Raw genomic sequence first — 17,390 nt, forward strand, 5'->3', positions numbered from 1 at the left:
ACCCAAGAGGGCCTCGCAATGCAAGTTGTGAATTAGCTAATGTCAGCCTTAATTAAAATGTGCTAAGGAAAAAAGAGAAAACACCTTTTCTCACAATCGTCAGTCAGGTGTGCTGCTCCTGGTTTCCTCTGTGAAAAGGGCTTTATCTGGGAAGGATAAGAACACAGCAGAAGGTGGGAGAATATGAGCTTTATATGCATGATGTTGTTTTATATTGGGTTTACAGTATGGTGATAAATCTAGTGCTTTCCCTTTACTTATGAGAAAAAATGGAAAGTATAAATCAAATACGGCTACAAGTCAGCTATTTTTCATGTAAACTTAAAAGAAATGAGTCCAAATCCGGCCTTGAGCAGGAACCTGCACAGCTCCATTTGTCAAGGCTGAAAACGTAATATACACGTAATTACCAAATCAAAGCTGGACTCGGGGGTGGGGGGGTCCCCATCCATGAGCTTATCCTTCACTCGGCACGGAGAGTGATTTGTCCTCTCTCTAAAACACGCCCACAGTCACAGCAGATAAATGTAGAAGCGATGCTGCTCCACATGATTCAAACATCATTCATCTGTTGATGCACCTGTCAGTCCAGTGACAGCGAGGTCGTCGGTCAGGTTTGGACCGTATTTTAACACAGTTCAGCTGTTTGTAGAGAGAGATGTCATATCTGTCAAATGCATTCTCAGGTAGGCAGATAGATGATGGCACATGACTTTTAGTGCATGCTTTTAGTGTCATAACAACAGTGCCGATAATAACTGGACATATGCAGCATGTGTTGTTTGAAAAAGTGCGATCAGCATCAGTGATTCCCAAATGTTTATGAGTCTTGGTTTTGGGATCATCCCCAGCCAGTGGGCTAAGAAATCATTCTGGGATAATTCATGAAACATGCAAATATGTAGTTGTATTGCAGTATCCATCTCTTTAGTATCCCTTTTCCTGCCTAAATATTCTGCAATCTTTCCACCCAATAATATGTGTGGTTAAATTCTAGAGGTCTATTAGAAGGCAAATCCTGTGTGAAGCGCAACTAAATATTTAATGTCGCCTTGGTAAAAGTCAATATCTGACATTTTGCATCTAGGGTTAAATCTTGATAAGGTATTATTTCCTTTTGATGACCCCTGACTTCAAGTAAAGTGAAACTGACCATTGTTTCAGAACCAGACTGAGAGGGAAATATAAATCAAAGCAGGGGTTGCGAGACAAGGAAATAAGACATGAAGTAGTTACATCAAATGTAATCCTGATGCAGTACCTGCATTTCCCTAAATATTATACATGATATTATCCCACTTTCTCGCATGACAGCCTGCTGATTGCAACCTTTTGCTTATCATCCTACACATCTCCGTCTCCTCCATTACAGACAGCACGACCCTTCTAATCTTCCACTCACATCAGCATTGCTAATAAGCCCAACGGCTAGAGTACACTGTTTATGGGCACATTTATTTGACTGCAGACTATGAGGGAAAATTGTAAAGGAAGTGACATTCTCTGAATTTCCCTTTTCTTAGTATATTTATTCCTCTTTATTAAGGTGTGGATAGCCGTTTGAAATTCAGCAACTGAGTCTCGTGGTGCAGACAGACTGGGGCAACACTTTAAAAGTACTGTACTGCAGACGTGGATTCAGAGGAGCACACGACTGCAGTGTAGAACCTCCAACAACACTTTACACTGAAAAATGCAGAAGCAAGGTCACAAGCTTGTTTATAGTGACAACAAGCAACAATTGTGCCTGTTTTGCATGCGTGTCTGTGCGCAAGCATATAATGGATCAATAGCCATCAGGTGCATGAGATTCAAGTGCGGCACGCTCCCATTGTGAAATCCTCTTAAAGCTTCTGATAGTTCAAGTAATCTGGGAGAGGCAATGTGTGAGTGTGTGTGTGTGTGTGTGTGTGTGTGTGTGTGTGTGTGTGTGTGTGTGTGTGTGTGTGTGTGTGTGTGTTTGTGTTTGTGTGTTTGTGTCCAGGCCATGTGCCTTGTCCCCTCCCACAAAGGCTGGCTTCCAAAGTATCACGTGCCCCACTGAATTTCAGTGCTCAAAGTGTTCACTGTGCAGCACATGAGGTAGGTGAGACAGACAGACAGTCAGACAGGCAGGCAGGCAGGCAGGCAGACAGGCAGGCAGACAGGCAGACAGACAGACAGACAGGCAGACAGACAGACAGACAGACAGACAGACAGACAGACAGACAGACAGACAGAGACAACTACCAGCTCCAGTACAATATTAAACCAGGTTGCAAAGGGAAAAATAGTAAGAAGTACTATCAAATTAAGATTTAAACTTAGAGGAAATTACGATTTATTATAACTTATTGTGTACTTATTATTACATACTGTATAGGGGGATTGTCTAAAATCTCTATCTGACTGCTCGTATTTCTGACTTCTTAGTTGCCTCAGCAATCTGCTTGGTGAGTGGTGACGTTGTTATTACCATCAGGAATGATGACCAAGACTACAAATATGACACAGGTTGTATGAAACTATAAGCTGCTCTGATTAGTATCTTTATACTAATAATGGATCAAATGTAATGTGTCACTCACAGGATCCAGTTTACTCTGCAGTTCCCCTCAGCTCTATGGAGCGTTTTAGGATCTTTCAGCTCGTTTCCAGCTTCAGCAGTTTTCAGTGCGGAGGCTCTGATAAACCCACTCTATGTGTGACAACATTAGACACTCGCTGGCGAAGATATTTCCCTCAGGAGTTGCTGGAGAATCAAGCAGCAAGATGGACTTCAGATGAATGCTAATGCTGCTGCGTGTCTGCTGGATGTGTCGATAAACAGCTGTTTGCTAACATGTTAGAATTTGGTTTGTGTATTATTCTCAAATCTACCTCCAAAGTGAGATTTGGAGACCGGCCTGTGACAAATGTTGGACTGAATAAGGTTTCATTCAAAAATATGCTTTCAGCAGCAAAGAGACGAGACTGTTTGTCCTTCACACTAACATTCAGTCACAATCATTTAACTTTGGACATATGTAAATTTAGATGATTAAGAATAAATTGGCTGTAAAGCACTTCGAAAGAATCTCTAATCCTCTCGGCCAGCTGGAAGCATCCTGACTGTACACTGTAGAAATTATTAAAATGCATTAGAAAGAGTGTACGTCATATTTTGAATTTAAAGTGAAGCGAGCTGAGACAGAGAGAAAGCAAGAGAGAGACACCGAGACACGTGGAGATCCTGCTGGTTAAGAGACACCTATACAATGAATATTTAGCGGGTGAGATGAGGTCAGTTAAAGAGAACTGATACAGGAGGTATAACGGATGAGACTCAACGACACTCGGGGAGGACTGATGTTGAATAGGACTGGATATTGAATTTCAAAGACAAAAACAAGATCCGGCAGGCAGCGAGGGGACGGCTTCCTCTTATGTGTGACCCGTGCTCTCACCGGAGCCAAGTGCTTCCCTGGGCGAGGCGGGGCCGGTGATCGATAACCAGGAGAAAGTGGCCGCTGGCCTTGATACTAATTAGCGCAGGGTTAGAGCAGATTAGCTCGCACCTGAGCCTCTATCAAGCCATTCTTTCCCCTATCAGAATTCTCCCAATCAGACTACCCAGAGGTGAAAGCATCAGCATATTTCAGACATGTTGTGGGCAGAGGAACGACACCTCAGCCAGGGTACGAAGTCTTCTCCTCACATCTTGCCTATCGTTCATCTCATAGTGGGAATATTAAGCTTTCATCGGCCAGAAGGCCAAAGTGACGCTGTGGGGAGGGGGACGGGTGGGTCTTTCAGAGAGGGGTGTGGGGAGGGTGATTAGTGCCACTGCTATAGTTTTAAATAATGATGGTTCTCATGGCAACGGAGGGATTAACGGTAAACCTTTGTTATCACTGCCAAGTCTGTTAAAAACACACACAGGTCAGGGAAAGGTGAGTAAGAGGAGACCATGAAGAGATTAGTATGTGTTGCTAGCTCTGTGTGTGTGTGCGTGTGTGTGTGTGTGTGTGTGCGTGCGTGAGTCTGCATGTGAGACAAGCCCTAGTCTCCACTCCAGTGTTGTGAATTGCTATAAATAGAAAATACCTAGGCTTTCATAAGCCTCTGGTTATGTCTTCCTCTAAATAGTCTGGTGCCATTTCAGCATTAATACACACTTCTACACCCCGCTAGCAGTGTTTAACCATTTCAGTGTTTCAAAGTGTGTTATACTGATGCTTTTACTGAAGTCAAAAATGGATTTGTGTCATCTATGAGTGGGACAGTTGTGGCTTAGAAAGAGCATGATAATAGAATTTACATGTATGGTCAATTCTTGAGTGTATTACAGTTATGTATAACATTTTCTTGGAACTAACATAAAGAAACCTTTTTCAATTAAAACACATCAGACAACATTTTTTAAGCTTTATACACAATGTGCTATACATCCTTTAAAATGCCATTATTTCTTTTACTTGTTCTGGTCATTATTTTCACACTTTTTAAAGTACCCGATGTGTCATATTTGAACAATACTCCTCTGTTTCCAAACACAGATACTGTACTCCTGATATGGACATCGGCTCGCTCTGTATAACTGTAAAGCTACAGTATGCGTATCTGTGTAACATTCACAGCTCCTCACCCGGCCTGACCTGGTTTGGTCTGACACTCCTGCCAGTCTGCATACAGAAAGAAAAATCACACCAGTGCACACATGCAGCACAAACTCAAACACATTCTTCCCCCCCGGTGTAAGTACATGTACACACACACACATATATATATGCACACCCATCCAGCTGGGCGTCATACACCACCCTGAGCTTTTCCTAAACACGGAGACTCCGACGAAATAAGTCACAGAGTCAATCACCGTCGCACAGACTCACATTAAAAGCACACACAGATGCCATCTCCCAGTCAATCTAGCTCCTCGTTCAAAGAGACAGAGGGATATTTGTAGAGCTGCCATCAGTGATGATGAGTCTATTAACCCGAAGGCTTTTGGGTCAGACGAGAACCTTTTCACTTCTACTATTTCATCCCTCCCCACTACATTCATGAATGAGCTGCAGGAGTTGAGAGCGGAGTTGTCAGCTCTCTGACTGCCTTGTTCACATCAGCTCAGAAACGACTGTATCAGACGGCTGAGATTTCTCTTAAGTGCCTCTCCATGTACTTTTTCCTCCTGATGACAAATGGGACTTGGCCTTATACTCCCCTTGAAGGGAAGCGGTGGTCATGGAGGAGGAAATGAGGAAATCTAATCACGGCGATGATGATGATGATACACATTAACAGGTGGAGATGCTTTATGGTAGACAGAGGGATTTGATTTGGATGCTAATTGTTGAGCAAAGAAAGCCAGTGGTGAGGCGCCACAGAGGAATAATAATGGAGAGGAAATAATATTTCACCCGTGTGGAGGAACTGTGATGCGTTTGTGGTTCCTACACAGCGGCCATGATGCCAACTTACCCCCTGAGGGACTCCTCTGCATTACCTACCAGTATGTGTGTGTGTGCCTGTACTATTCTCCCTAGCTCCCTTGAGATAATTCCTTTATGACTATCATTACATTATCATAACACTGTCTAATGAACATAACCTTCCACCGCTAATTTACGTGACTCTTAACCTTCTGTCTCTCCCATTTCCACTCAATGACTTAACCATGTTAGTTCAGTCGGACAATGAAGATAAACACTTTTAGGAGCTGATTTGTTTGCCCATAGGATGCACTAGGCCAGCGGTTCTAAACCTGGGGAGCTGGGTCCTTTTTTTTAAGCCCCTAATCTTTGCATTTTCCTTCTGAACTAAAAAAAATCTAATAAAACAAAGAAAAAAAAGCCAAACTGGCCACAGCTGGTAGACATATGCAACTCGTAACACTGCAATCTGACATTGCTTTGAATGGAAAATGTATTCATACAGAGTTTTTATCCAAACCGCTTGACAATTTGCCTTCATTCACCGATACACACACACACACACACACACACACACACACACACACACACACACACACACACACACTCATAACGAGAGTGCCACAGCCGCCCTTTTAAAGAGGTCACAAGGCAAAAAGGTTGGGAAACACTGCACCAGGCCACAGTCTGAAGAAAGAATAAAACCTGTGAAGAGAATTTTGTCCACAGGCATATTAATACTAAAAAAATATTAACACTTCAGGGATCAGTTGGGACAACAGATGTCCGTCATGGACGGTTTTCCACTTCAAACCGAGCCCAGTTTCAGCAGCACATGACTGAGGCTGATCCTGCTTCCTCGGCTCGGCTCAGCTGTAACAACTCTGAGTTCGCTGATGGCCTCGAGGTGCGTAAGTCTGCGATTCCTCTCGCTCGTGCATACTAAGAGAAGAATCCATGAGGACACAAGGTTGTTTTCTGTGCGCCTTTCAGAGCAGAGTTATATGTTGCTGCATAATCTATGGTGGGATACGAAGCTACATGCTGGCATCTACTGTTCATTCTGGGCACACACACACTGCAGCACACAAAAAGCCTCCGGTGGCTTTTTTGACAGTAGTGAACAAAATCAACAAAGGTGCATTTAGTGTTTTAATAATTTTCATTTGTATAATTGCAATCATAGGATACATGATAAGAAATTGAGGTTTATGGGCAAAAAAGTTGTTAAAAAAAGGAAATCATGTTATTTAACACATTACATAATTGCTTCCATAGTACTACAGTATCTCTATTTCTATACTTATATAAATTCATTTCTTAACAGACATTGAAATTTGTAAAAATGTATCAACTGTATCAAGAATAATCCATGACATGTAACTGAACTCATGTCATAATAAACACAGTCAAACCTCACGAGAGGGAGATAATGCTGATTCAGGCTACATTAAAAAGCCCCCCCCTCTCCGTCCTTGGTCAAAAGCAAAATCTGTACACTTTGCTAAATCTCTGTAACATTGGTTGACTTGCACTTGAGGTTTAAAGCGAGCATTTGGTCAAGGTTGTGTAAACAGTTTTGAAAGGCACAAGATTACGTGACGCTCTGTACATCTGTTCATTCGGTGGAAAGAGAAAAGAGGAACGTTCTCCACCGTTCTAATCTACAGCAACCCCTCAGCAGCATCTAATACCCAAGAAAGAAAAACAATACCCACTGATATCTGAGATATTTTCCTATGAGAATAACTACATACATAGTGCATTTCCTTTCTTACACCAAGCTGCATAGTCCTCACCGAACTCGAAGCAGACGATATGTAAAACATACAATATTCCATTTCCAGTCAAGCGAGATATGTATTCAAGTATTAAGAGGTCCGTTTCAAAGTCTTAAAAAGCTTAATTCTGTACAACTCTCCCTCAACCAAGCATCCACAACAGTGATTTTAAGGCAAAATATTTGGAATGAAAAACTGCTATGAAACCCCGCACCCCGAGCCTTGGAAAGCATTAGTCTGCAGGAGAAGCCACTGGTTGCTGTCTGGAAAGTCAATCCTGTGGCTCTTAAATAACCTCTGACTCATGTCGCGCCAAAGCTGGAGGCAGCGTAGTCCCACATGGGCCCTGGAAGTGGTACCTGTGCCACATCACACACGGAAAAAACAAATAGACACCGGAGGTCAGACTTTTGGGTTAACACGTGGAAGGTCACTCATTGAGCTGAAAGTGCCCTGAAGTGGGGGACTGATTGAAGGTAAAAAAAAAAATACTGGGATGTTGCCAGTGCTGCCAGTGGGTGGCAGTAAATATCAATGTGCACATGCATCATGACTCACTGGTCTGGCTTCACTTTTAATTCATATATTTTCAGGCTTACTTCCTTTGTTACAGAACCACATAGACGGTGCAGATTTCTATTTTTCAACATGCACTCAGTTTCTTGACTGACTTACGTGAAGTACTCAGTCTTTGGTGTTGTGTGTGTATTGAATTCTGCCACTGGGATGCCCCTGGATGCTATCTGGGGGCCAAACATGGCTGCAGGGTAAACGATTGAAGACGTGCCCACCTATAGGTTGACGACAGAAAACAATGACACCAGCGTCACTCTATTCCTGGTCAAGTCTTTGACAGATTCACAGCAAATATTTGGTTTACGTAACGATATTACACAACATGACTTAGATGTAAACATAAGGAACACTCACCACTAGACAGAGATCGCAGACTTCCATCTCCTTTTCCACCTTGGTGAGGATGTGAGAATCCAGAGTTTCTCCAAAAAACACGACGTTGGGCCTCAGCAGACCGTGGCAGTCGCTTTCGTCACACCTTGATAAAGCAGCGCCAAACAGCACTTACACGATGAACTGTGTCATTCTGCATTCATCACAGAGTAATTGGCCGTAACACAGAAGCAGAATTCCAGACAGATGTACAGTATGTTCACAGACTGTTTGGCCAGAGGGACATTTTCTGCCCTGTGTAATTCAGCGATGAAGGGTCACACATACAGAAAACACAGAGAGAAATTACAGCATGATCGTTTGCTTTCCTATTCTTCTCTATGGTTCAGTATGTTCTCAGTGTTGCTGTTCATAATGTGTGCATTTCAATCAAGTGTGCAACTCTTTGGCCCACTTGTCGGCCTAAGGTCTGAGAGGTAAGTCAAGAATTGAACTCATGTGGAAACCTTTACTTCACAATCAGTCAATGGTACAGTAGAACAGGGGAACTGAGTATAACCCCCCTCAGGTTACCTCAATGCATGATAAAAGCAAGTCATGGGGGCCAGAGTTGCAGAGAGTAAATTTGCACTGTGCTCTTTGTTTAAGTTGCTCTCACACTGATTTTCTAGGGCAGCAGCTTGTTGCCACATCAGTGCAATCTGTGAGTGAAAGAGAGTCAGAGGGCACGGTTCACTTTTGTCTGAAGTCCCACTGAGCTCAAAAAGTGATGATGTAACTATACAAACTTCACTCCACATAAGAAAAATGACCTATTGCTTTATCTATCTGTATTATTAAACAATTCAACTGAATTTTAAGGAAAAAAAAAAATAGAGGCGACTTGATTGATGCACAATTTAAGAAATATATATATATCTATGAGCCAATGCAACAGGTGGTGAGGGAGAGCTGGGACAGAGAGGACGCTGAGGAGGATGGAGCAGCAGGTCCAACAGAAGCTCGAAGTGGAGCAGGTGGAGGGTGGAGACGGTGGTTAATGCAACTCATGTCTCATAAGAAAGCCCGAGAATATTGCACTTAATTCTCTCTTAACGAGTGCAACTAGGAGTATGCAGAGAGTCCACAGTTTACTGAACACTAAGTTAATGTTTACCGAGCCCAAACCAACCCCCTGACGTCTCTTTGCTTTTGGTTTTATGGAATAATCTAATATTTTGTTCCTTTAAATTCACTAATTCACAGATAAATCCTTGTCTGTGGTGTCTGCTGCAGTGTCATGTTTTGCCTCACGTAGCTACGCTAACCTCTATTGGATCGGCAGGTCTGTTACACACTTGGACGTGAAACATGGGTTGGTTTTCAGGCTGGTGCACCTGTTTGGCCCTTATTAAAATGAAGTGACAGTAATCCCACCTTGGCAGTTTATCCACAGGAATCTGGGCATCAGCAACATCTGGGTCAGGTGAACTGTACATTAAGAGACGCCGAGGGTTAAACAGCACGTACCGCACAGGTCAAACTGAAGAGACCAGGTTTCAAATCCTGCATGTTTATCAGTGTGTGCTGCCCTTACCCTTTGTCCTTTAGGGCAGCACATATGGGGCTTCGTTTGTTCACGGTCACTTCTCCACAGCTCACACAGCGCGTCTCCATCAGACTGCCTGCAGTTACACACACAAAAAAAACCCACACAGCTGTTTGTCATTTCGGCCCGCTGGAGTCACAGAAAACATCTCCCTCTCCACAGAATTTGTTGACAATGATCGTTTTGCATCTTGACTCACGCATAGTTAATTAAAGCAAGATTTTAGCAAATGCTTCAGCACCGTTTTGGCCATAGTCCACCTTAGAAAAGACGAAAACTACCGATTAAAATGAGAGAATCAACAATTGAAATCATGTCTACACAAGACTCTTTTTCTTGGTCCACTGACATTAAATAAGCGACTCTGTGGGCTCATGGGATGTTTGTTTGAAAAACCAACAACTATGACTCACAAAATGTTTCCATATCCCAGTAAAACCATGGGATAAAATACAGCGCTGTCATAGTTTCCAGTAATCACTGACTATGGAGCAGCTCCAGGATTTCTGTTATTATTTAACTAGTTATACTTTATTAATCCCCACAGGGAAATCAATCATCTACATTTTTGCTTCTAGATGGAAAAACTTCAAAACAAAAACATGTCAATTGTATATATTTTCCTTAAAAATAAGCATTCAGTGCAACAGAAAGCCTTTCTCAATGAAATCATTCCACAGCTATTATGATCGTGTCTTTTACGTCTTGTGAAATGTCGCTTTTTTTTTTTTTAGTCTGGTAGTCTGTTGGTCTGGCCCAACTCTGCCTCTCACCATGAACCTTGAGCACATGCTTGGACCCTGCCTGCCGGTGGAGGTCGTCTATGCACTGGGTGATGATGACCACGGAGCGTCCCTGCTTCCTCAGCCGGGCCTCACACTCCGCTATCGCCAGATGGGCAGCACTGGGCTTCTTATTCAAAGCCATCTCCCTTCTGTAATGGTAGAACTCCCAGACCCGAGACGGGTCGCGAGAGAAGGCCTCTGGAGTCGCCAGATCCTGGGGAAGCATCAACGATGGTACATTTAAGGTCAGAATTCAAGGGCTAACAAAGGTGATAATCGAAGTTGGAGCATTTATAGGCAAGAATATGAGAACATAGATTAGGTTTAAACACCTCAATTAGGGAGTGAGATTATCATTTTTTGTAAGAAAGACAATTTTATGATTCTTTCCTGAAGGTAATTCTTGCTGCAGCCCACGACAAGAATCCAGATTATGCAACAAACACCATTTCTCTCTTTTCTGGCTGTTTCTGCTGACATCAATCCACTGAGCTGTGAGGATCTATTATGTAAACATAAAATACACCCACTCCACAGCAACAACTCTGAACCGCAGCTGGAAATTAGAGCCAACACAAAACTTTGACCTAAATAAAATGACCCCCCCCAAAAAATAAAAAAGATAAAAAAATAAACAATAATAATACAGACATGTACAAGTGTGTGTTTTGTTTTTTAAGACATTACCTGAGATTGCCACTTCCTCCACTTCTCATTCTCTCCCCTGAAGGTTGGTACTCCGCTCTCTGCGCTCACACCTGCCCCCGTGATGATTGCTATGTGCTTGGCTTTGGAAAAGGCTTTGCGGAATTCAGACATGTCTGGGAAAATAAAAGGAAAAGCAACATAAAATCAAGTTTTTTAAGCGTCCTGATATTCTTTTTAAATCATTCTATACCATATTTATGACCATCAAACGGTGGAAGACGTATCTTAAGATGATCATTTCCAATATCTGTCACAATCATGAAATGTTGATGATTAGTTGTCATACAAATAACTGCTTTAATTGCCCTTTTCTGCTCATTTTATGCCATTATAAACCACCTCCATGTTTTTTCCTCACATAGGAACCTTGTGCTCAGGTTAACAGCTTATTTGCCTCAACCAGCTGATGAAAATGCACCTACTTCACTATTAGCAAGGTTTCCAGCAATATGTAGAGATGATTTTATCCAAATTTATAGAAAAGCAGCTAAATAATGTCTATTTCCATCCACTAACATTATGCAAATATTAGAAGTTAAATCCTTTTAAACAGGTGGTGGTGCTAATTCTCCACTCCTGTGCCACTAAAGCACAGCAGCGAGATGACGTCATTGAAAGAGCGCCAGTCAAACCTAAAACGGTGGAAAAAGACTTGAAAAAGATGGAAACATAACAGTTCTGTCATATTTATCCAGCTGTTTTTATACAGGTGAATGGAAATGATGTAAGGATTTTGCAAATGTTTGCAGTCTGCTCAAATAATTGCTATATATATAATTGCTAATGTCCACTAATACTACGTCTGGGTATTAATCAGTAGTACAGTTGGTAGCGTTACAAGATTTGAGTCATATATTATAGTGTTTTGTTCTGGCCACAGATTTTTCATTAGTGAGTCAGGAACAATTGAATTGAGAAAGAGGTCAGTATGCAAATTTACAGATAAGTAATCATTAGGTTCATTAACATACAATCAGGAACTTCATGATTGTATGTTCTTCACTCATTTCCTGGATGCTGCAATACTTCGGTTCCTCATTGTGACGTGTCACTAAAATCATTTCATTTCAACATGTTCCGACCCGCATTACAGAAACCTAACTGCTTTCCTTTTACCTGAGTTGGGCCTTGCTGTGTCTATCAAGGGTCCTCTCGACATCACATTCGTGGAGCACATGCGCAGACCAAGCGCAAACGCAGCTCGACTTTGGAGCAGCATTGTCACTGTTGTGAGAGAAGATACAATGAAAAAGAAAAAGGACCGTTAAGTCATTTTACTCTAATCTTTATGCTCACCAGTTGGTTGTTTTAATTTCCAGTATTTGGTGCAGATGTGTAGATTTTCTCTGCACTCAAAGTCAAGAGTCAGAGTCAAATGTAGATCTTTACAAACTTTGTGCAAGCAAACCTTTAACCCTAACAGGGATCTCAAAGTTTGCAAAGATACCAAACACATCACACTACATTTGGTGCATAATGTGCACAAAATGTAATACTGGGTGTAATGGTGCAGCCATCAAAAACATGTCTCGTTTCATTCATGTCACTGCAATGAAGTGGAGGAAAAAGCACAGCAGGTAATATGTGATGCTGTTGTACAGAATGTGAAAAACGTATTTTAATTAGATAATTGAATAGATGTGAGCCTGTGCATGTGCAAGCGTCTATCTCAGTTAGCTGCAAGAATGCGCGTAATCTGGTTGTGCAACCAGAGCAGTGAGACTGTTGTCTTAAATGTACCCTGCAACTGCAACAGAGCTGAGGAAGCCTGACAACTGGCACTGACACTGTAAGTGATGTGCATAAAACTGTTTTTAAAACGAGTAGGATGGAAGTATAAGTCAGAGCTTCCTTCAATAAAACAGTCAATAAAAACAGACAATTGGGCGCGTCCTGCAAGTCTGAATAAACTTGAAGTGTGTCGAAACAGGTTTTACAGGCTACCCAGCCTGAAGTATAAAAGAGTACATCTCACCAGTCTGATGTATAAAAGACCATACTTCACGCCTACTTTGAGTCAGATTTGTAGACGTTCTGCATGTTTTCATGAGTTTCAGCTAATTTGCTCTCACTGCTGTGACTGTTTGGTCATCTTTAATTTCTTCCAAGGTAACCAACCAGCGACTTTACTTTAGGCAAGATAATATCTTGACAGCACCAGAAGTCGACTTTAAATCCTTTACAAACTCCTCAATGTGCTACGTTAGCATGTCGCTGCTTGTACACAAAGTTAGCTCTCACATACTGGAACTAACGTTAGCGTGCGCATCCAAACGTGTATTTACAGATGATATCACCCGAAAACACGATCGAAATATGCTTGTTTAAACCAACTTGCCTCGGTAACCTTATCGTTTTTACCTCGCTTCGTGAAATTTCCTCTTCCGAAGCAGAGAGACACGCCGAGCTTGCTTGTTTACCTCTATCACAGCAAATATCATGACAGGCCGTAAACGCATCACACTGTCGTAAAGCGCCCTGGATAAAAAAAAGCAAAGAAACTGACATTAAAAGAAGAAAAAAAGTGTAGTTCAGGAGAGACATCTAGTGGTAGACTGCCGTAAGTGAGATTCATTCAGGATGATTCATTCATTCTCCTGCTCAAGATAGAGACAAAGCAACGATTCATGGTACACCATTTAAGTCCGATCGTGTTTCTATTTATTACTTTCATGCCGCAAAAAGCGTTTCTTCTGTGTGACAGTTAAATGTTTGAAGTGAACATAACTAAACATATCACACACCACATGAACTGAACCCTATCATCTTCTCATACATATAATATAGTTATTATTGGTTTTTGCTTATCTTTAATAGTATACCCTGTAGTATTATGTGGTGTGGTATAGGGTATGCTGTGTCTTATAGAAATTGTTATATATTATATATAATCATGCTTATTCATATTATGAATTATATTAAAAATCTGAGGCAATATGATTTGTATCTAAATCGTGTAAAACAATACTGGCAGTAGTTATGCTAAAGCAAATTTTGAATTTGAAAAATAAACATAGGTTATTGGTAGGTCTCAATCTGAAGGCCTTTACACTGTATAGCCTGAGATTATATTTGCTGAATTAGATACAAGATATACATTTAATTTAGGTTTTTAAAAAGTGAGATTTCCTGGTTTAGTAGGCTACTGCCTTTGTTTTTCCTCCATATTTTGCCATCTTTATATGTTTTTTTTTCCTCACACTGTGTCCATGCCAGATTTCCACCGACGCCTCTCTCTCTCTCTCTCTCTCTCTCTCTCTCTCTCTCTCTCTCTCTCTCTCTCTCTCTCTCGGTGTGTGTGTGTGTGTGTGTGTGTGTGTGTGTGTGTGTGTGTGTGTGTGTGAACTCTCCCTCCCTCCTCTCCCTCAATAGCTACCTCTCAGTGTGTGAGTGGCCGTGGTTGTGCGCCTGCCCCCGGTCGGCCAGCAGTCATCCCCGGACACTGGTTCAAATTGATGGCGACCACTCCAGACAGCAGCACAGACCGCAGACCGATAAGGAGACTCCGCTCCAAGAGCGACACCCCATATCTTGTTGAAGCCCGACTCTCCTTCAACCTGCGGACAGGTAGGCGCGCATCCATCCATCCTGCCCCCCCAAATGCTTTTTGTTAGATGTTTTGCCAGATGTCTTCATGTGGGAGGGTGAGCGGGGGGATTATAGCCTAATTACGCTCCCGCTTTACGCGAATGGAAAAATTACAACAATGTCCCTACAGGCTATTATCCTGGTGTTATAGTTTCCCGTCAGATTCATCCCTCCAAAATATATTAACGGACAGTCTATGAATATTCTTGTAAGGCAGCGGGAAATGTGACTGAAATGTTATGCAACTTTGTGGACCAACGCTGGAGGTTAGTGACGCGTCTGGCGCAAAAACACATTGAGAGGCTTCAGATATGAAACAGCAATGTTACAGCCTTGAACGCCTTTCATGTGTGCATTCTGATTTCGGCAGCGCTTGGTAATTGCTACCACTGTAATTCAACGCAGTTACATAATATGAAGAAGCTTCAACGTGACCTGTAGTAGCCCGAGCTCTGGCTGTGGCTGTGGCGCACGGAATCAGATGGGGCAGCTATCCGGCTCGTTCAGCGTTGTTTTGTAGATTTTAATCACCGCATTTTAAGCAGTTGTAATAGATCCCGCGATGATGCTCGTGGTGAATAGCCTTCTGGCTCCATCACCCTTTACAAAGCGTGTTGCATCCCCTGTTACCATGGTGACTTGGCATTTTATGCTGACTGAGTCAACAGGATTCAGATTTTTTTTTTTTTTTTGCACACCAGTGTAATCAAGACACACACTGCATCCAGCCGAATGTGTCACTGAGAAAACAAAACAGATCTAATGACAGTCATGTCCTTTATTGATCTCTGAGGGATATTTGATGTTTGTGTCGGTCACAAATGTGCTTCTCTCATTTAAAGCTCATTCACTGGGATGATTTGAGTCTGCCCACATGTGTTATAATGACTAGGATGACATCAGAAGTCCTACGCTGTTTGTTCCCCTGATGCCAATGTTCTGAAATACAGGATACCAAACATATTAATCCTAGGAGCTGTTGCAACTTTACTTATGTATCGTTGCTCCAGCATCTCAGCTTGCTGGAGTCACACCCATCTATCCGCTCAGCAGAATGTGTGAGATGAGAACCGCACCTATAGTCTACTGTGGATGTTGGCCAAGGGATTTTATAGATCGTGTAATATAGGTTTTGGGAGATATACTATATCAAATAATGTCTTTCGATGGCTGTGGTAGCTTGAATGTGCTGATGTATGAACGTGATTTGAATATTTTTTAGAGGGATGTTTATTTTTCTGTGGAAAATGAACTAAAGTTTAGCGTCTTCTATTGTAATGGCCGAGCTTTTAAAATGGAAAAACAGTGTGTGCATAGGGCTGCAGTTACAGATCATTTTATAGATTAATCAGTCAATATCTGTTGTCCATTTGTCATTGAATAATTCAGGCTATAAAATGCCAAAAATGTCATGCAAATGTCTTTAAAATACTTGTTCTGTCCGACCAACAGTCCCAAATCCCAAACGTATTCAGTTTACCACAGATATAAACAGAGGAAGACAGCAGATCTTTATCACGCTTGAATAGCAGCCAGCAAATCAATGAATTAACTAATCATTTCAGCACTAATGTGTTTGAATGTAGAAGGCCAGCATGCAGAGTTTGTGTGGTCTCACATCAGGACAGCAGCAGTCCAGACTCTAGGGGCTGTGATCACAGGGTCATCAGTGTAATTGTAAAGTGAACGCACCTCTCTCCAGTGCAGCTGCTCAGTGGCCAAACTGTGTAGCTGCTGTATTGACAGCTCCCAGGTGTGCAGCGCGAGCCAGGGTGCTGCTGGAAAAGAGCAAGAGCGCTCGGTTGTGTTTTCCTGCATGAGTGAATGTTGAATAAAAACAGCACCCAGCATGTTTATCTCAGATAAGCCTCTGTAGTTCGAGGCTGCTCTTGCCAATGAGTGTTTAACCTGTGGAGACAAGCTTGTTGTCAATGGCAGGACACTGTCATTTGTCTCTGTGCTCCTTTTTTTTTTTATTCCCTACTCTACAACAAGCTCATACAAAGCATGAGGATGGTATGGGGGCGATTTGTACAACAGCGCTGTTGACTCACTTCCACCTGAAGAAGTGGAGCAGGATTTAGCTTGCTTATTGCCAAGGAAACCAAAAGTCTGGTGCTTGTGTGCCCAGGTGCTTAATAATGATAAATGACCAGAGCTGCCAAGGCTGCAAAACAAGAACTAAGCAATTATCTCTTCCGGACAAGACAGTGGCTTTGGTTTCTCTTTGTTCTGTTTTTTTTTTTTTTCCTCAGCATCATTATAATGCTTTAAAACACAGCCTAATATTCTACATAGATCCTAAAAATGACAACATTTAGTGTGCACAGAGTGACACAAAATCGATGTTTTTGAGGAGACAAATTTGTTGAGGAGCCACTGAACATTTTTACAACTGAATCCGTGTTTTTTTTTTTTTTTTTTTTATCAATGAGCCGCTACTTCACAGGGAGAAAAAATACACTTTAATATCCAACACGTTATAATCAGGAGCCAGTCTGGCGTCTGCTTCAATAAGACCATTGTGTAATTCATTTTGATGTGCGGTGAGTTTGTGATCGTTTGGAGACGAGTCGAGGGTTCGAAGCCAACTCAACTGTTCAGTGTTTAAACAGCTGATGCCTCGCTTCATTCCCAG

At 42.0% G+C, this 17,390-nt stretch overlaps 2 protein-coding genes across 6 annotated transcripts in view; one reads left to right on the top strand and one right to left on the bottom strand.

Annotated features, from left to right (window-relative positions):
- Nucleotides 1-6,533: 6,533 nt before the first annotated feature.
- LOC143328763 (NAD-dependent protein deacylase sirtuin-5, mitochondrial-like) lies at nt 6,534-13,622 on the bottom strand. 2 transcript variants are annotated; one of them, XM_076744070.1, is made up of 9 exons: nt 13,526-13,622; nt 12,281-12,388; nt 11,144-11,277; nt 10,445-10,670; nt 9,660-9,747; nt 9,500-9,553; nt 8,105-8,228; nt 7,850-7,965; nt 6,534-7,533 (listed from the first exon to the last, which is right to left on the bottom strand). In XM_076744070.1, exons 2-9 carry the CDS (start codon nt 12,381-12,383, stop codon nt 7,461-7,463), a joined length of 918 nt encoding a protein of 305 aa, XP_076600185.1. In that variant the 5' UTR covers nt 12,384-12,388; nt 13,526-13,622; the 3' UTR covers nt 6,534-7,460. The 2 variants fall into 2 exon arrangements, with proteins under 2 accessions (XP_076600185.1, XP_076600186.1); XM_076744071.1 differs by having other exon boundaries at nt 13,512-13,596.
- An 834-nt stretch (nt 13,623-14,456) lies between these two features.
- Nucleotides 14,457-17,390, top strand: part of LOC143328761 (phosphatase and actin regulator 1-like) — a 48,562-nt gene continuing 45,628 nt past the window's right edge. For all 4 annotated transcript variants that reach the window (XM_076744066.1, XM_076744067.1, XM_076744068.1 and 1 more), the window contains exon 1: nt 14,457-14,731. In XM_076744066.1, coding sequence (XP_076600181.1) covers nt 14,620-14,731 — 112 coding nt within the window. In that variant the 5' untranslated portion in view covers nt 14,457-14,619. The remainder of the gene's footprint in view (nt 14,732-17,390) is intronic.

Source organism: Chaetodon auriga, chromosome 12 (assembly GCF_051107435.1).
Source record: "Chaetodon auriga isolate fChaAug3 chromosome 12, fChaAug3.hap1, whole genome shotgun sequence".
NCBI classification, from domain to species: domain Eukaryota; kingdom Metazoa; phylum Chordata; class Actinopteri; order Chaetodontiformes; family Chaetodontidae; genus Chaetodon; species Chaetodon auriga.